This window comes from Coregonus clupeaformis, chromosome 23 (assembly GCF_020615455.1).
Source record: "Coregonus clupeaformis isolate EN_2021a chromosome 23, ASM2061545v1, whole genome shotgun sequence".
NCBI classification, from domain to species: Eukaryota; Metazoa; Chordata; class Actinopteri; order Salmoniformes; family Salmonidae; genus Coregonus; species Coregonus clupeaformis.
The window spans coordinates 58,907,119-58,928,377 of record NC_059214.1 but is presented as its reverse complement, the minus strand read 5'-3'; the positions used below and the strand labels follow the sequence as shown (position 1 = coordinate 58,928,377).

Here is a 21,259-nt window from a genome sequence, read left to right as displayed (position 1 = left end):
CGCCGCTGACGCCACCTCGTCGTCCGAACGCCCGCTGCTGCCCTCTTCATCCGTACCCTCCTCCCTGGGCTTCCCCAGCTGCCCACGTGACGTCTCCCGTTGCTGTTGCCCGCCCAGCGATGCCCGCCCGCCCGCCGTGCACCTCCACGGCACGGGGATGAGGGAGTGCTCCGACTGGGAGAGAACTTTGGTCAGGGAGAGGGACAGGGAGCGCGCCCTGGTGCACCTCGCGCCCCCGCCATCCCTGGCTGGCTCCTTCCTGGGGCTGCCCCCTGGCGCTGGGGATGATGACAGGGATGAAGAGGATTTGGAAGGCGTGGGCGGGTCATCTAGCTCGAAGGAGTACACCCGCTGCTCGCCCTCGCTCAGCAGGGTCAGGTTGGTGAGGGAGCGCTGCTTGCGGAGGTTGAGGTTGTCTGGGAGGGGCTGGGGGGGTCGGCGAGGAGGGCTTCCGCCCTGGTACACGGAGAACTCTGCAGCTCTCTTCATCTTCTCCTCCTTTCTCTCTGTTCGTCAGTGGGTCTGTGCTGGTCCACCTGTTTGGCTCTGTTCCCGTTCACATTCTGGCAGTGGTGGCCGGTGATCGGAGGAGGGGAGAAGAGAAGAGGGTGGCGAGAGAGGTGAAGACTCCTCTATCTGGGGAGGGGGGAGGGCTCAGGTGGCCCTGTGTCCAGCGCTCACCGAGGGTCCAGGCTTCATCCAGATGGAGGGATGGAGAGCATACCGCAGACGCCTGGACGAAAAACTCCCCCCTCACGCACAGCAGAGTCCAGAGCCATCCACCAGACATTGCATTCCCATGGTCACCCAGCCAATAACTGGTGCCACAAACACACACCAACACGAAAAACAGACACTCCTTTACCTCCTCCTCCTCCTCTTCTCTCTCTCTCACTCCTCCCCTCTGTTTTCCACCTCAAAACAGCAAGGAGTGGTGAGGGGTGTGGATGAATGCGATTTTACATCTCTCTTTCTCACACGATCTCTCGTTCCTCTGCTCTATTACACTCTCTCTCCTTCTCTCTCTGCTTCTCTTTCTGCTTCTCTCTCTCTTTCTCTCTGCTTCTCTCTCTTTCTCTCTCTCTTTCTCTCTCTGCTTCTCTCTCTCTTTCTCTTTCTCTATTAAGAGCAGAGGGGAGCCTTTTCATTCCTCTCTCTCCCTCTCTCCTCTCCTGTTAATTACCAGCTCAGCAGAGCCTCTGTTTCTCTCCCTCTCTCCTCTCCTCACACCAGAGAATGGAGCCAGCACTCAATCTCTCCGCTCTGTTCCTTTTAGCATTCAGCCTGCAATTCTATCCTCCGTCTCCCTACACTGCTCTCTCTCTTTCTCCCTGCCTCTCATCTGTTTCTCCCTTCTTCTCTCTCTCTCTTTCTCTTGTCTCGCTAGTCTTCCTTTCCTCTGCTGCAGTAGTGGCAGCCTCTGCTGTGGCTACTGCCGACCATCAAAGCACGCGTCTTCAGTCTCCACGTCTGCCCACAAGTCGCAAGGTACTTTTGGAGTGTGTGTGTGAGTGAAAGAGAGCCAAAGGATGAAAATGCAACGCTGCTTCCCCTCTCCCTCTTTCCTCCCCCTCTTCTCCCCCTCTCCCTCTTTCCCCCTTCTCCTCCCGCTATCCTCCTCCCTCTCCCTCTTCTCCTCACCCTGTTCTCCTCCATCTCTCCCCATTATCCTCCCCCTCTCCCTCTTTCCTCCCCCTCTCCATCTTCTCCTCCCCTGATAAAAACCAGTGTGACTGGGAGTTGTTTGGACAGCACACCTGTGAGTTGCGGCTCCCAGATAGCCACGCTGCGCTGATGCTAAGGCTAATTAAACGCTCCAGGGTTAATGAGGTAAAGAGTAAAGCTCCAGCTCTCCTCTCGCCTTGACTGCAGGCTGTCTGTCAACAGCTTCAACACTTACTCTAGCATTAATAGCCTCAACAGTACAGATACACACACCATAGACAAACAACAGCCTCCATATGACCACACATGCTATAAGCTTGTGAAACAGAGTAACTCACGGTAGCAGTTGCCCTGAGCAACCATATCCAAGGTGACATTAACTGCCATGGACAGAGATGGTATTTACAGGTGTAGGATCTTAATTTGACCAGTTTCTCACAGAAGGAAAACAATAATTCAGCAAACAGGAAATGTGTATTATTTTGTTGATTATAATTAATGGACATTTTTGTAGGGGTTGATACATTTTTAGTTAGGGCAAATCAAGTCTGACATTTTAAAATGGAAACTGGGAGTTGTTTGGACAGCGCACCTGTGAGTTTCCTGCAACAACAGGGTGATCAAATTAAGATCCTACACCTGTAAGTGGTTGGAACCAGGAACCCCTGGAATGGCTAAAGATGCTGTTCAACTGCTGCAAGTTATACTGCATTTATATGCCTACCACTACATTGACCTTACATGGCCAATCATCTCCACTGACTCATGGTCAATCTTCTGTGACATGACTGTAAGTTGCTCTGTCTGTTAAACAACCTAAATGTACATTAAATGTAAAATCAGTGCTGCAGGAAATGTAGCCGAAGATGATGAACCATAAGTAGCTTTTTGAAAGACTTCCTTCACTACAGAGCCTACCACACACTCACATTCCAGGCAAGGAGCAGTTAAGGAGTAAAAACAAAGAAAAAAACAAGGGTGCAGTTTCCCCTAGGTACAGATTTAGGATCTGCTTTCCCTCCCCAAATCCTTACCTTATGAATAGTGAGGGAAAACAAAACTGACCCAAGATCAGTGTCTGGGGGCAACTTCACCATGCACAAAAATCAACATAATTGTCCTGATTCAGAAGTGAACCACCATGGTTCCTCATTTATCATTTACATACATTCACAAAAAGCCCCCCAAAACACCCCATTCACACTGTCTGAGTGGAGCACAATTGCACACATTTTCATAAATGAGCCATCAAGAACAAATCAAAGCACAAAGTTCAATCGAATCTCGCTGACCGCGGTGCACATTGTGCCGTGACCACAGTGTGTATATTATTGGTTTGGCGATGTAAAAACACAACATTCCAGACATTTTACTTTGGCCGTGGCTTTGTAAAGGCATACATTCAGAGGACTAAAGCAACGCTTGGTAGGGATCATTCCCTTTGTAGATTACAATTTTTAGAACGTGTGTTTTTTGGGGAGTGATTTGTTTTGTGACAGAGCAATCTTTTGTTTTCCCATACCCAAATGACAAATCAGCTTATAGTAGAGCAAGACCTAAGACATTCAGTATGTTTAGTTAACATGTAGAACCGCTAGGCAGGAATACATATCGATATCGATTTTCTATGTTACAATGGATGTACTAGGATTTGGCAGATACCTGACCTGCAACACCAAAACTACATAACAACACGTCATTATTTCCAAGGGACATTATCCACATTACATTTCCATGGCATTGAAATTCTATCCGTCTCTGTGTAAACGCCAAGCTGAGTTGCAGCCCAGCCCACCACCCAGATAATACAGGCTGATTCTAGCTATCTCTGTCTCCTGCAGCCTCTGGCCGCTGTCTATCCGGATGAGCCGCCACATCCCCACAGCTAGGATGGGGCATAACCAATGGCAACCGCGAGCAACCACATAAACAAAGGGCCACATATGCGTCCTGTGTCTGCCGGTCGTTCCTGACCTTTTCCCTTCGCCGTATGAGGTGGGGATCAAAGGACCCCCCTCGCTACCTCAAACACAAATACCCGTTCACCGGGAAAGTACACACACGCACCGATACACACATAGAATATACTATAACAAACACACACACACGTGTAAGCAAGTGCTGCCAACCTGAGATCTCTTCCAGGCACTGTTTGGCGGTCTTGCTGTAGACCAGGTCTCCCTTGGTGGGGCTCAGGCAGTGGTCTGAGGGGGCCACCATGGTACAGTCGTTCTCGGAGTACGTCCTGGGAGAAACAAACAAAGCCATGGTTATTCAGGAGCCACATTGTATAGTACGTTTGTGTTTTCCTGTGGTAAAAAAAACAACAACTGGAGCCGGATTGAAATACTTTTATATGTGCTTTTTCACATTTTCAATAGATGGAGATGAACATCTCAGTGGGATCTCTTGGATGAAGTGAGGGTTTGATGGGTAAAGGGAAGTTGGTCTCTGTATCATGAGCCTGCCTATGTGCAGTCAAAATCCACATACTGGCTTGCACTCCCTGTCTCCTTATAGCCTATGGGCCCTGGTCAAAAGTAGTGCACTCCCTGTCTCCCTATAGTCTATGGGCCCTGGTCAAAAGTAGTGCACTAAAAAGGGTGTCATTTGGTACGCAGCCTGTGTTGTTCCCTGGCCCTGGGCAGAGATGTGAGAAATACAGCCAGACGTCCTGACGGCTGCTAGATAACTCTACCGCACCGGCACACCCACAATAAAACCTTTCCCCAGCCACCTGCACCGCCAGAGATAAACTGGCATCCACGGTCTGCTGCATCAGCCAATGAGTTCAGCACCGTGAAACTCGGTTTCTAACATCCACCCTACAAAATAGTTCTAGCTCCATAGAATTGCACAGAGAGAGACATTCAGAAATATGGCAGCAATTTGACAACCTGTAAAAAATGTCGGAATATGTAAATTAATTGTTTACTGGGGGAGGGTATATATTCTGGCAACTCAGTTTAGGAATGTATGTTATAAAGTTGTATAACAAGGATCTCAAAACAGTCCTTAAAACCCCCTGAGAAACGTACAGAGAACAAAACAAAGCACAGCCAATCGTAAGTGAGAATCTCAGGTCGAATTAGGTCAGGGAGAGGACGCACATCCAACGTTTACGTCACACAGCAGTGCCTTACAATCACCTCCCCGGCTGCTGTCAAAGGGGGAGGCAGGGAGACTGTAATCAACGTAACACCAACTGCAGCTAACTGCTGCTCTGCTCTGCTCTGCTGTGGCACAGGAGAGGGAAGAAACCTAATTGGCCCTGAAATGATGGCAAATTGCGGCGCAGTGGGAGGCCCTAAGTGCGAGGCTGTTGACAGTTCTTCCTCTGTCAGGCAGGTCGGCGGCGGGGGCACACCTCCCCCCGGAAGGGAGTGGGAGAAACACAGGAAAGGGGGGAGGGAGGGAGACATGGGAAAGGGGGAGGGAGGGAGACATGATATGCTACAGCCAGGATTGGACAACAGAAAGGGAGAGGTAGGCAGGAGTGTGAGTGATGGGATGAGCTAGAACTGAGCATGTCAACCTGTGGGCTGCTGAGCCACAGAAGACAGTGTGCTTTTCATTTGGGTTGATTACATCTTGGTTAAGTAGCTGAGCTGCACATGATTAGGACCTGACATGAATACAAAGTAGGAGAGGGATATGAAGAAAATCACTTTTTAATGGCATGACATTGCAGTGTATTTTGTGCGTCGCTTGTCTCCCATTTAATGCATATGGAAAACAGGTTTGAGAACAACAGCCATCACCTGCATCTGCCTATGAATGATGATCAGGGATGCCTGTTGATGGGCAAGACGGCGAGGTGTATTGAACGGATTAAGACTAATTCTCAACGGTGAGTCAGCGAGCAGCAGAGTGCATTGTGGGCCGTGGTTGAGCCCTTTCTGGAATTATAGAGAGAAAGAGAAGAGAGGGAAAAGTTCCTCTGAAGCCGATTATGGGTCGTTAATAGGATTCCCTCCCTCCCTCCCTCCCTCCCTCCCTCCCTCCCTCCCTCCCTCCCTCCCTCTCTCATCATCTATCAGGAGATTGAGTCCAATGGCGAGAACTGTCATTAGCATGCCCGCCATCATGCACAGGCTCTGTTTCTGACATCAGTGGCCCTCATACAGGCGACAGATTGAAAGGTGGGAAATGAGCTTTGATGGGCGGCATCCATCTGGAATCAAGGCTTCCAATTCTCTCCAGACACTCTAATAATAGGGGTTTTGGGGCATGATGGGACGTAATGATTCAATTGGTTGTACACACATCAAGGTGGAGTGTGACTGGACGGGCCGCATTGTGAGGTGCGCAGTGGGAGGGCCAGCCCTCGTGTGTGTGTGTGTGTGTGTGTGACTGTAGGGTTATCTAACGAGCGTTGGCACCACATGCAGTCACAATGACAGAAGGGGGGATGCGGATAAAGGAGTGGAAGTTCTCAACAAAGTTGAACTCCTTCGCAGAGATCAAGTGGCAAACAAGGGACATTTCCTGCATATAAATACCCAAGTGATGGATAGTTCAGACACAAGTTCAGCTGAACTATGTCAGGTGGAACAGAGGGCCTTGGGGTCATGCTGCAGGCTTAGACATCAGGACATGGAGGTAGTGAGGTGAGTTTGTGCTGTCATTCTAACAACCTGCTGAGGTGAGTTTGGGCTGTCATTCTAACAACCTGCTGAGGTGAGTTTGGCCTGTCATTCTAACAACCTGCTGAGGTGAGTTTGGGCTGTCATTCTAACAACCTGCTGAGGTGAGTTTGGCCTGTCATTCTAACAACCTGCTGAGGTGAGTTTGGGCTGTCATTCTAACAACCTGCTGAGGTGAGTTTGGGCTGTCATTCTAACAACCTGCTGAGGTGAGTTTGGGCTGTCATTCTAACAACCTGCTGAGGTGAGTTTGTGCTGTCATTCTAACAACCTGCTGAGGTGAAGGCAGTGCACCAGAGCTCATTTGGGTAATTGTGATTTGATTATGTATTTTTCTTTCCATTTTAGTGAACATCCTACAAAGCCCTCTATAGAAAACTCCAAGTCAGTTAACAGCCTTGAAGACAAAGGCTGTCAGATGAGGATTCTTGGCTTGATAGGATTACTCCCCCATGCTACTAATAGAAAAACGCTTCATAGCTAATGAATACACCAATCATTAGAGAAACCTTCGGCAGAACACCCCACCCAATCCCCATTGTAACACAAACAATTGCATGCACACACACACACACACACACACACACACACACACACACACACACACACACACACACACACACACACACACACACACACACACACACACAGGCTCACCTGCACACACTGTACAAAGACAGTCTCACCTATACATGAAGGGGGCGACGGTGGCCGTGTTGGGGTGGTTGTGCTGCTGCTGCTGGGGGAGCTGCACCGCTCCGTTCCCTCCCATGGCCCCTGGGGGCTGGGACAGGGCCGAGGTGCTGGTGGAAGACACCATGTTGCTCCGCCGCCCCTCCAGGCCCCCCAGGGACCGCTGCTGCATGTAGTAGCCCCCCTGACCCCCTTTAACCACCTTGGCCTTGTCCCCTTCCCTGCCTCCTCCACTACCACCCTGGGTGGTCTGGGTCTGGGTCTGGGTCTGGGTCTGGGCTTGACCGCCGGCCGGCTTCCCCGTAGCCGAGGGGGCCTTGAGCCCAGGCTTGGGGATTCCACTGGAGGCAGAGGGGATGGCGCTGTCCTTCTTGCCTGCCACAGTCTTGCCTCCCTTGGGGATGAGGCTGGCGATCTTAGAGGTCTTCTTGGTTGGATCCACCATGGGTTCCCGTTGTTCCTCTTTGGGAGGGGTACTGGCCTTGTCTCCTCTGCTCCTGCTCTTATCCTCCTTGTCTTTGGGCTGGGGCAGGGACTTACTGCTGCTGCCGGCGGAGGGGGACGAGCCCTTCACACAGCCCTTGTTGGCTGCTGCCAGGGAGGGGGGCGAGGCAGACTTGGCCAGCTGCTTGGCGCTGCTGGTGCTGCTAGAACACACTGACGATGTCGGCTCCGTTATGCTTAGCCCTTCTTCGCCGTACTCCGACATGTCATCCTCCTCCTGCAAGGCCATCTCGGCCACCGACGGCGAGGTCCGCGATGCCGAGCGAGGGTTTATCATCCGGAACTTGTCCAGCATGGATCTCTGGGATGCGCCAGCGACAGAGCCCGACTTGGGCGCCTCGGTCATGGGGGGCCGTAGACGGTCGGTGGCGGGAAGTGGGGTGGGCGAGGGAGAGGGCGAGGGCGAGGTGGAGACTGAGAGCATGGAGGAGGTGGCACTGTGCTTCATGTTCATGGATTTGCTGCGCCAGGACTTGCCGGCGGTGGGGGAGGGGATGGCAGAGGCCAGCTGCTGCCCGCTGAGGCTGGTGGGCACGGGGGCACCTCCGTTCATGCTGCCAGGCAGAGGGATGCTCTTCACCGATTCTGCACGGGAGACAGATAAACAGAAATACCATAGTTACATCAACAGTTGTTCATCTCAGGAACACAACTTGATCAATACATGTACACGGGGTCTCATATACTGAGAGAACAATTTGGCTTGAAAATGAAATGGCAGGTACTTTCTATGCGGAGCCAAATATTCACCATCATTGAGTCATCTACAGCAGGGGTGTCAAACTCATTCCATGGAGGGCATAGTGTCTACAGTGTTTTTGGTTTTTCCTTTCAATTAAGCCCTCGACAACCAGGTGAGGGGAGTTCCTTACCAATTAGTGACCTTAATTCATCACTCAAGTACAAGGGAGGAGTGAAAACCTGCAGTCACTCTGCCCTCCGTGGAATGAGTCTGACACCTGTGATCTACAGACTCTGGCACTTTGACAGAAGAACCATCACTACAGTAAAAACGCTCTCAAAAGTAGCACGTTATGATATAAAAGCACACAGGTTCTTCCCCAACGACAGGTATGAACAAAGTGGTCCATCACATGGGAGATTTCCATTGGCTTCACACTGGAGTCTCAAAGATGTTGTTGAACCCAGCCCAGGATCTACTACACTGTCACATTTCCACTTCTATGACATTATCACAAGCAGAGAGACAGAGAGAGAGAGAGAGAGAGAGAGAGAGAGAGAGAGAGAGAGAGAGAGAGAGAGGGAGAGAGAGAGGGGGAGGGAGAGAGAGAGAGAGAGAGAGAGAGGGAGATAGGGAGAGAGATGCTGTTTGGATGGGTCAGCAGGCATTTTCTGCACCACGGGAGACAGACATAGAAAGGCTTGTCTTACTCTCTCTGCTAGGCTGCAGGGGGGCGTGGTTGGTAGGGATGGGGGGCATAGTCGGGTGGTAGGAACAAAAAAGAAAAGGAGCAGATCGGCAGTGCGCTATCCAAATCTTTCCCACTGCAAACGGAGATCCTAGTGCAGCAGTGCAGCCTGCTGCGCGCTCAAGCAGAAAATTGACTCAGCGATTGATTCTGCGAAAACTAAAACTGTTGCCGTTTCCCCTGGTAACAGTGGGATGCCAGGCAATTCACCCCTTGGGCCAATGCCGCCTGGGAACTTTGCAGTGGTCTAATGCCAACAGAAAATAAAAACATTCTCAACCTCCTTCAACTAGTGTGGCGTTGGAAAGCAGGAATGGGTTGATACATTAATAAAACAATTGTATGCTCACTTTCAAAGGACTGGGGTGTTTTAGAATACACACACACGTAGAGACACAGACACACACACTCTATGATGTGTCGGCGCTACACTGGACGGGCACATCTCACGTGACGGTCCAACCTCGCCCCACCCATCCGTCAGGAGCGTGAGGTAACCGATGGTCCCGTTAGCCGCTCAGCAGTGGCTCTGACCTTCTGAAGGACCCCCGTTTCTCCTCTCCAGATCATCATCAATCCCCTAGCAGACGCCTCCCAGCACCTACACTGTGATTTCCATAGAGATACATTAACACTGTGGTGCTCCATTCTACCAAGGGGAGAAGTTAGTGATAGGAAATGCATTGCAACCTTAAGGATTATACAATATACTGTATATACAAAAGTATGTGGACACCCCTTCAAATTAGTGATTTGGCTATTTCAGCCACACCCGTTGCTGACAGGTGTATACAATCGAGCACACAGCCATGCAATCTCCATAGACAAACATTGGCAGTAGCATAGCCTTACTGAAGAGCTCAGTGACTTTCAACGTGGCACCGTCAAGTCAGTTCGTCAAATTTCTGCCCTGCTAGAGCTGTTATTGTGAAGAGGAAATGTCTACAGGGAACAACAGCTCAGCCACACAAGCTCACAGAACGGGCCGCTGAGTGCTGAAGCGCGTAGTGCGTAAATATCGTCTGTTATCGGTTGCAACACTCACTACCGAGTTCCAAACTGCCTCTGGAAGCAACGTCAGCAGTCGGGAGCTTCATGAAATGGGTCTCCATGGCCTAGCAGCCACACACAAGCCTAAGATCACCATGCGCAATGCCAAGCGTTGGCTGGAGTGGTGTAAAGCTAGCCGCCATTGGACTCTGGAGCAGTGAAACCACGTTCTCTGGAGGGATGAATCACACTTCACCATCTGGCAGTTCGACGGACGAACGTGGGTTTGGCGGATGCCAGGAGAACGCTACCTGCCCGAATGCATAGTGCCAATTGTCAAGTTTGGTAGAGGAGGAATAATGGATCGGGGAGGCTGTTTTTCATGGTTCGGACTAGGCAATCAACCCCATCGAACACCTTTGGGATGAATTGGAACCCCGACTGCGAGCCAGGCCTAATCGCCTGCATCACTAATGCTCTTGTGGTTGAATGGAAGCAAGTCCCCCGCAGGAATGTTCCAACATCTAGTGGAAAGCCTTCCCAGAAGAGTGGAGGCTGTTATAGGAGCAAAAGGGGGACCAACTCCATATTAACCATGATTCTGGAATGAGATGTTCGACGAGCAGGTGTTCACAATACTTTTGGAGTGTCCTTCCATTGTTGACTGATGTGCGGTATAAAGGGTGGTGTGCTTCCCCAGGGGCAAGGTTTGAAAAATATTATCCCCCCAAACCATGATGCCTCCTGATAAATGACTAAAATGTAAATGTTGTGTCAAACAGCAGGGACATGCTGGGATTCACATTCACCATATAGAACTACCTTTGTGTCCCTTCCGTCTCCTCATTCAGCTCTACACTCCATCGACTACAGTACTTCTCAACGGATGCTAGATGGTTTTATGGAACCACAATATTTTTCAAAACCTGCATGGTGGAATTCTCTCTATCTGTGCTGAGTCATCAGCACAACAATATAGCTGAACTGGTGACCTTTCCAGGGACGATGCCTAGGCCTAAAGCTGTGTGAGATGTGATTCTCCCTAACCGGGCAGTATTTCCCAGGGAAGGAAAGGGGCTTTAGCTGCCGTCACGCGAGGTGTCGGACCACTTAATCAGCTTATGATCTGGGCCACAGCCTTTAAAACCTTACGACGCCTGTAAACGTGTCAGTCCGTGGGGGGGAACATGCAAGCTGGCACACGCCAAGTCATCTCTTTAAAGACCAGCCTGTGTGTTTGTGTGTGAGAGAGAGAGAGAGACTCTTGACTGGCCCGACTGCTCTTTCTGCCCAGAATCTCACTTAACCCTTCCATCTAAGAAGCCCAGTCTTTCTTGTGATAGGCTTACAGCGCTTGCCCTCACACCATGGAAACAGCCGTGAAAGTTGGGCTACAGAAATGACACGCTTGATTTGATTTCTTTGTCCGTGTCGCGGGCGACACTATGATAAGATTGTGAATGAGGGACGAAGTGTTGGGGATTCAGTATGCGCGCCCAGCGAATGAACCCCGTCTTTAAAGATAACAGGGGCCTGAAGGATGCCATTTCATGCCAATCGACTGACGCCACGGCCACCAACGCCCCAGAGAAGAAGAGGAGACTTGGCGTTACCATGGCAACACTCTTTCACAACCGCTTACTTCGTCGGCCGAGAGTGAAATGTCACTTCTGCTGGCTGGGCGCTGGACCCTCGCACGTCTGCTGCTCAGTGCTCACATACCCATCGTGTGGCACGCAAACACACACACACACACACACAGTGAGCTGAGCAAATCCTCTTGTAATAAACACTAAGTCCCAATATCTGTGAGCCTGTCCCCGTTTTCTCCTCAGCTCTCTCCCTTTGGACAGATAGGTGTGTCCCAAATGGCACCCTACTCCCTAAGTAGTGCACTATATAGGGAATAGGGTGCCATTTAGGACATAACCCCTGTCACCCTCAGACACCCTGTCTTAGACATTTCCTTGGAATCGTTTGATCTGTCCCCCAAATCTAATGCCTCCACCCACGCAGGGATGAGGGGGAGGCATCTTATCTACAGTGGGCCTAAAGTTGAGTCCTTAGGCTGGGGTCAAACTCTCACTCCCAATGACATAACTCCCCCATTGGCAAACTGTTGAGGAGAGCGACTGGCGACTGGCCATGTTACGCAAGGCTGATTAAAATAGATTGGACATGTGTTGACCTGCGTACAGAGAACAACATTCTGAATCAAACACATTAAACCAGACCTGCATCAACATTAAAAGATTGGAATTGCAATATTGAGTGCAATATTAAATGCTAAAGTACCAGGCTGATTCATAAGCATGGACGTGACTCCTCAGTGTAACACTGTATTAGTGACTGATAGACAAATAGCAAGCTGCCTCTTCATCCACCTGTACACCAGGCACTTAGCTCCCCCAGGCCATACTGCCAGTGAGTAGTGAGAGGGAGGGGAGACAGACAACGTGCTGCCAGTAAGTAGTTAGAGGGAGGGGAGACAGACAACATGCTGCCAGTGAGTAGTGAGAGGGAGTGGAGACAGACAACGTGCTGCCATAGCGTAGTGAGAGGGAGTGGAGACAGACAACGTGGTGCCAGTAGGTAGTGAGAGGGAGGGGAGACAGACACCATGCTGCCAGTAGGTAGTGAGAGGGAGTGGAGACAGACAACATGCTGTCAGTGAGTAGTGAGAGGGAGTGGAGACAGACAACATGCTGCCAGTAGGTAGTGAGAGGGAGGAGACAGACAACGTGCTGTCAGTGAGTAGTGAGAGGGAGTGGAGACAGACAACATGCTGCCAGTGAGTAGTGAGAGGGAGGGATACAGACAACATGCTGCCAGTTGGTAGTGAGAGGGAGGGAGACAGACAACATGCTGCCAGTAGGTAGTGAGAGGGAGGGGAGACAGACAACATGCTGCCAGTGAGTAGTGAGAGGGAGGGGAGACAGACAACATGCTGCCAGTAAGTAGTGAGAGGGAGGGGAAAACAGACAACATGCTGCCAGTGAGTAGTGAGGGAGGGGAGACAGACAACATGCTGCCAGTGAGTAGTGAGAGGGAGAGACAGACAACGTGCTGCCAGTAGGTAGTGAGAGGGAGGGGAGACAGACAACATGCTGCCAGTAGGTAGTGAGAGGGAGGGGAGACAGACAACATGCTGCCAGTGAGTAGTGAGAGGGAGGGGAGACAGACAACATGCTGTCAGTGAGTAGTGAGAGGGAGTGGAGACAGACAACGTGCTGTCAGTAGGTAGTGAGAGGGGGGGAGACAGACAACATGCTGTCAGTAAGTAGTGAGAGGGAGGAGACAGACAACATGCTGCCAGTAAGTAGTGAGAGGGGAGACAGACAACGTGCTGTCAGTGAGTAGTGAGAGGGAGTGGAGACAGACAACATGCTGCCAGTGAGTAGTGAGAGGGAGTGGAGACAGACAACATGCTGCCAGTAGGTAGTGAGAGGGAGGGGACACAGACAAACAACACAAACACCAAGAAAGAAGGACGATTTTTTTCCCATCAGGGGAGACATTAGCTAGGTTTTAGGTGGTTAAGTAGGGTGGCAGGGGGGTACTGTGGAAACAGAAAAGCCCTCACACCCTTTCTGGATTGGGGGATTTATGTGTCCCAAATGGCACCCAATTCTCTATATAGTACACTACTTTTGACCAGAGCCCTATGGGCCGTTGTAAAAAGTAGTGCACAATAAAGGGAATTGGGTGCCATTTGGGAGGCTACCACTGTGAAAACAGGTCTGGGCAAATGGGACACAGGGGACAGTGAAGGCACTGGTGTAAATCTACTGGGCTGGCTCTGGCCAAAATAAACAGGGTCGGTGAACGGGGTCTGTTCATGGTTGGTAGACTGTTGTTCTGTGTTAACGTGTATGGGAAGAGGGAGAGAGAGGGAGAGAGAGAGAGAGAGAGAGAGAGAGAGAGAGAGAGAGAGAGAGAGAGAGAGAGAGAGAGAGAGAGAGAGAGAGAGAGAGAGAGAGAGAGAGAGAGATGCCTTCACTATGATGAATCACTAAAACAATACAGAAATATACTACGGAAAAAGAAAGAACAGCACTTCAGAAAACAGCTCAATGTATTTGAAGAATCCATAGACTCTAACCACTTCTGGGAAAATTGGAAAACACTAAACAAACAACAACACGAAGAGCTATCTATCCAAAACGGAGATGTATGGGTAAACCACTTCTCCAATCTTTAACAAAGAACAAACAGCAAAAAAATATACATGATCAAATGCAAATCTTAGAATCAAATATTAAAGACTACCAGAACCCACTGGATTCTCCAATTACATTGAATGAACTAAAGGACAAAATACAAACCCTCCAACCCAAAAAGGCCTGTGGTGTTGATGGTATCCCTCAATGAAATGATAAAATATACAGACCACAAATTCCAATTGGCTATACTTAAACTCTTTAACATCATCCTTAGCTCTGGCATCTTCCCCAATATTTGGAACCAAGGGACTGATCACCCCAATCCACAAAATTGGAGACAAATTTGACCCCAATAACTACCGTGGGATATGCGTCAACAGCAACCTTGGGAGAATCCTCTGCATTATCATTAACAGCAGACTAGTTAATTTCCTCAGTGAAAACAATGTATGAGCAAATGTCAAATTGGCTTTCAAATTCACCGTCACGACAGACCACGTATTCACCCTGCACAACCTAATTGACAAAACAAACAAACCAAAACAAAGGCAAAGTCTTCTCATGCTTTGTTGATTTCAAAAAAGCTTTTGACTCAATTTGGCATGAGGGTCTGCTATACAAATTGATGGAAAGTGGTGTTGGGGGAAAAACATACGACATTATAAAATCCATGTACACAAACAACAAGTGTGCGGTTAAAATTGGCAAAAAACACACACACTTTCTCCACAGGGCCGTGGGGTGAGACATGGATGCAGTTTAAGCCCCACCCTCTTCAACATATATATCAACGAATTGGCGAGGGCACTAGAACAGTCTGCAGCACCCGGCCTCACCCTACTAGAATCTGAAGTCAAATGTCTACTGTTTGCTGATGATCTGGTGCTTCTGTCACCAACCAAGGAGGGCCTACAGCAGCACCTAGATATTCCAAACAGATTCTGTCCAGACCTGGGCCCTGACAGTAAATCTCAGTAAGACAAAAATAATGGTGTTCCAAAAAGGTCCAGTTGCCAGACCACAAATACAATCCATCTAGACACCGTTGCCCTAGAGCACACAAAAACTATACATACCTCGGCCTAAACAACAGCGCCACAGGTAACTTCCACAAAGCTGGCTGAACGATCTGAGAGACAAGGCAAGAAGGGCCTTCTATGCCATCAAAAAGGAACATACAATTTGACAGTACCAATTAGGGATCTGGCAAAAAAATACTTGAATCAGTTATAGAACCCATTGCCCTTTATGGTTGTGAGGTCTGGGTCCGCTCACCAACCAATAATTCACAAAATGGGACAAACACCAAATTGAGACTCTGCTTGCAGAATTCTGCAAAAATATCCTCAGTGTACAAACGAAAAACACCAAATGATGCATGCAGAGCAGAATTAGGACGATACCCACTAATTATCAAAATCCAGAAAAGAGCCAAGTAAGAATTCTACAACCACCAAGGAAGTGATTCCCAAACCTTCCATAACAAAGCCATCACCTACAGAGAGATGAACTTGGAGAAGAGTCCCCTGTGCTGGTCCTGGGGCTCTGTTTACAAACACAAACAGACCACACAGAGCCCACCCAGGACAACAACAACAACACAATTAGACCCCAACCAAATCATGAGAAAACAAAAAAGAGAAATTACTTGACACATTGGAAAGAATTAACAAAAAAACAGAGCAAACTAGAATGCTATTTGGCTCTAAACAGAGAGATACACAGTGGCAGAATGCCTGACCACTGTGACTGACCCAAATTTAAGGAAAGCTTTGACTATGTACAGACTCAGTGAGCATAGCCTTGCTATTGAGAAAGGCCGCCGTGAGGCAGACCCGGCTCTCAAGAGAAGACAGGCTATGTGCACACTGCCTACAAAATGAGGTGGAAACGGATCTGCACTTCCTAACCTTCTGCCAAATGTATGACCATATTAGAGACACATATTTCCCTCAGATTACAGAGATCCACAAAGAATTAGAAAACAAACCCAATTTTGATAAACTCCCTTATCTACTGGATGAAAAACCACAGTGTGCCATCCACCAGCTGCAAGTTTTGTGACCTGTTGCCACAAGAAAAGGGCAACCAGTGAAGAACAAATTACCATTATAAATACAACCCATATTTATGTTTATTTATTTTCCCATTTAGTTACTTTAACTATTTGCACATTGTTACAACACTGTATATATACATAATAGACATTTGAAATGTCTTTATTCTTTTGGAACTTCTGAGTGTAATGTTTACTGTTAATATTTATTGTTTATTTCACTTTTGTTTACTATCTACTTCACTTGCTTTGGCAATGTTAACACACGTTTCCCATGCCAATAAAGCCCTTAAATTGAATTGAATTGAAATTGAGAGGGGAGAGGGGTTGAAAGAGAGAGGGAGAGAGAGAGAGAGACAGAGAGAGAGCGAGGGGTTGAAAGAGAGAGAGAGAGAGAGAGAGAGAGAGAGAGAGAGAGAGAGAGAGAGAGAGAGAGAGAGAGAGAGAGAGAGAGAGAGAAACCACAGTGTGCCATCACAGTAGCAAGATTTGTGACCTGTTGCCACAAGAAAGGGGCAACCAGTGAAGAACAAACCATTGTAAATGCAACCCATATTTATGTTTATTTTCCCATTTGTACTTTAACTATTTGCACATTGTTACAACACTGTATACAGACATAATATGACATTTGAAATGTCTTTATTCTTTTGGAACTTCTGAGTGTAATGTTTACTGTTAATATTTATTGTTTATTTCACTTTTGTTTACTATCTACTTCACTTGCTTTGGCAATGTTAATATACATTTCCCATGCCAATAAAGCCCTTAAATTGAATTGAAATTGAATTGAGAGAGAGAGAGGGGAGAGGGGGTGAAAGTGCGGAGAAGAAGGTAGAGATAGAGAAGCATGAGGAAAACGAGGACAACCCTCCTGCTCTCCCTTTGACTGGCCCTGAACTCTGACAGACTATTTTAACGCCACACTTACACCATCCCCCCTCCTTCTCTCCCTCTGTTTTATGGACTGATATACAGTATCCCCTCCTTGTGTTTTATCTACCAACAACCATAACTCTACTAACTAGCATAACTCTACCAACAACCATAACTCTACTAACTAGCATAACTCTACCAACAACCATAACTCTACTAACTAGCATAAATCTACCAACAACCATAACTCTACTAACTAGCATAACTCTACCAACAACCATAACTCTACTAACTAGCATAACTCTACCAACAACCATAACTCTACTAACTAGCATAACTCTACCAACAACCATAACTCTACTAACTAGCATAACTCTACTAACTAGCATAACTCTACCAACAACCATAACTCTACTAACTAGCATAACTCTACCAACAACCATAACTCTACTAACTAGCATAACTCTACCAACAACCATAACTCTACCAACAACCATAACTCTACTAACTAGCATAACTCCACCAACAACCATAACTCTGCCTAACTAGCATAACTCTACTAACTAGCATAACTCTACTGATGACCATAACTCTACTAACTAGCATACCTCTACTAACTAGCATAACTCTACTAACTAGCATAACTCTACTGGACGACCATAACTCTACTAACTAGCATAACTCTACTGACGACCATAACTCTACTGAAGACCATAACTTCTGCGACCATAACTCTACTGACACTCATAACTCCACTGATGACCATAACTCCACTGACGACCATTAACTCCACTGATGACCATAACTCTACTGATGACCATAACTCTACCGACGACCATAACTCCACTGGCTGACGGCCATAACTCTACTGTTGACCATAACTCTACTGACAACCATAACTCTACTGAAGACCATAACTTCCTGACGACCATAACTCTACTGACGACCATAACTCCACTGACGACCATAACTCCACTCATGACGATAACTCTACTGATGACCATAACTCTACTGACGACCATAACTCTACTGATGACCATAACTCTACTGATGACCATAACTCTACTAACTACCATAACTCCACTGATGACCATAACTCTACTGATGACCATAACTCTACTGATGACTATAACTCTACTGACGACCATAACTCCACTGACGACATTACACCACTGATGACCATAACTCTACTGATGACCTTAACTCTACTGACGACCATAACTCTACTGAAGACCATAACTTCTGACCCCATAACTCTACTGACGACCATAACTCTACTGACCACCATAACTCCACTGACGACCATAACTCCACTGACGCACCATAACTACACTGACGACCATAACTCTACTGATGACCATAACTCTACGACGACCATAACTCCACTGATGACCATAACTCTACTGATGACCATAACTCCACTGACGACCATAACGCCACTGACGACCATAACTCTACTGATGACCATAACTCTACTGATGACCATAACTCCACTGACGACCATAACTCTACTGACGACCATAACTCTACTAACTAGCATAACTCTACTAACAGTATAGGGAATGGTACCACACACTGTAGTGCACTATGCAGTATAGGAAACGGTACCAACACTGTAGTGCACTATACAGTATAGGGAAACAGTATCCAACACTGTAGTGCACTATACAGTATAGGGAATGGTACCAACACTGTAGTGCACTATGCAGTATAGGGAACAGTACCAACACTGTACGAGAATTGTAAAATACTGACAGCCAAATATTCAATATCTACGAAATTACTGTAAACTTAAAGAACCACAAGGTAGGGGGTCGTTGACAAAAGATGAGCCTTGTTGTAGCCTCTTTTTCCCCAAGCCCATATGGCCCTGGTCAAAAGTAGTGCACTATATAGGGAATATGGTGCCATTTGGGATGCAGAAAAATTATTTCATCCACTTACTTTTTGATAAAAGTAATATGACAATAATAAAATAAGGAAAGCGTGCGTGTGACAACATTTGTCATTATAGCAGGTTATTATGCTTGATGGAGCACAGCACAGCCACAGCTCTGCAGTCTAACCACCACCACTCACCATGCTGTGAAATGCACTGCCTTGCCTTCTCCCTAATGGAATACAGTCCAACTCTAGTCAACTACATTGCTGATATGATTCAGCAGACTGTAGTGTCATTGTGTTAAACACAACTTGGCTAATGAAACTGGGCCTGTCCCATCAGGCCAACCACACCAGGACTGATTGGGTTTCTTAGCTAGCCCTGCCTGCAGCCAGAGCCGGATAGAGACTATAGTGGGTGTGTGTGTGTGTCTGTCTATGTCTGTGTTTATCAGAGGCGCCACCTAGTGCATTTTGTGGACCATGCGCTCAGAAATATAAATTCTGAATGGTAGTGACCGATACTGAGGAAAACAGTAGTACAAACGCAGGAGTAAGATAATTAATTCTAAGACCCTAGATGTTTTCTTTATCCAGTTTAATCCTCATGGAAGGTGAGTTTAGACACCATTTTACCGTTTTCACACTATTGTGCCGATCCTAATCAAACTGCGCTGGTTCTGCAATTTTCTTTTTTACATTAAGTATTTTTCATCATGGTTCCAGCAACTGTGGAAGATGTGTAACAAGGCTATCTTAGAACAGTTTGGTTCGGCTCGGCTCAGTCCGGACCACCTCATATGGCTCCGGCCTGCTTCTACCTGATTCTAGGTTCACCTACCTCTGTCATTGCCACTAGCATACTGGAGAGGCTTGCTCTTATCGATGCTGTTAAAGCTCTGACTCCTCCTGTTGAGGTTGGAGGATCCTTGGCCCTTGGGGGCCCCGCTGCCTGCAGCGGACACCCTGGTCGGCCCTGGCAACCTGCAGACGAAAACACAGCAGGGTGAGGAGAAAGCCTGAACATACACAGATCAACAAAAAGAAGAGTCTAGCTAGGTAGTGTGTTAGTGTTGTGCTGAAAGTAGCATTATGTTCTCTCAGGGACATGCATAAGAGCCCACACACGGATATATGGATGTAAGCTCACGCACGCACGCACACGCACGTGCACACGCACGCACGCACACACACACACACACACACACACACACACACACACACACCTAGTTATTTTTGTGCTGAGAGGACCACATGTATTCTCAGGGACACACACAAGAGAATACACACTTCAGCATCTATGGACAAATTGTCTAATGTGGATGTTTACTTCTGATGCCACAGCTGGAGCGCAGTCACAAGTCCCACAGGGGGGAGAGGTCATAGGCTCATTATTCCATTAGAGTCTTGTTAAAGCATGCTAACGGATCTCACAGTCCACTACACTGACACTGACAGAGCAAGGTCTTCTCAGTACTGCACCCAAACAACCTCCTGATTGGTTAAACACTGAGATTAACCAATCAGCATGGCTAAAAGGCTCAGTGTAACACGCATGGAATGCTCCCACAGTCCTTGAGTCAATCTGGACACTTCAATGCATCTGGTGAGGTAACTTTGCCTTGGGCATGAATAAATGACAGGTCATCATGAACGGTCCTTTTCTGGGAACTTTTACTTTGTTTTGGACGTTTTATCAGTGAGATAGTTGACCGGTTTCCCTGGAAAATATGTAGCTGACGTCCAACTTTGCAGACTTTTACGAGGAAGTGAAATCTATAAAAATATGCCGTTGTCCTGGAAAAACAGGTTCACATCTCAAAGAAAATGATCTAATCATATGACCATTACAATACATCTATATGATGTTCATACAGTTTAGATTACCGGTCCACAAACACACAAAACCTTAATTCATGCCCCAAACACACATGCCCCTCTAAGCCTCTTTAGAGTGATACAGAAAGAGAGAGAGAGAGAGAGAGAGAGAGAGAGAGAGAGAGAGAGAGAGAGAGAGAGAGAGAGAGAGAGAGAGAGAGAGAGAGAGAGAGAGAGAGAGAGAGAGAGAGAGACCTGGTGAACAGTATTAACTGCTCTGTGTTGTTGTTTCATGATAGATGCTAAGCCCATTTCCCCATGGGGAATACCATCATCTAAACTACCCCACTATCCAATCCACATCATTTATGTCTGGCCCTTTAAAACTGACACTCCTAAAAGCTTGGCAATTAAAGGGGAGTATAATAGTTTAATTAGGCATCGTAACCCTGGAAACAAAGACTTAACAACAGCGCATAAAGCTGTCACAGAAGCAGACAGAGGAAGCTCGAGGGACTAGATGTCAACGTGAAGTAA

General features: G+C 47.6%; 1 protein-coding gene across 1 annotated transcript in view; it reads right to left on the bottom strand.

The window, feature by feature from the left end:
* The window catches only part of LOC123481773 (neuron navigator 3-like), a 140,418-nt gene that overhangs the window by 14,990 nt on the left and 104,169 nt on the right, over positions 1–21,259 (bottom strand). Inside the window, exons 7-9 of the mRNA XM_045206780.1 lie at positions 19,746–19,888; positions 6,998–8,093; positions 3,795–3,910 (exon numbers count right to left, since the gene is read on the bottom strand). Coding sequence (XP_045062715.1) covers positions 3,795–3,910; positions 6,998–8,093; positions 19,746–19,888 — 1,355 coding nt within the window. The remainder of the gene's footprint in view (positions 1–3,794; positions 3,911–6,997; positions 8,094–19,745; positions 19,889–21,259) is intronic.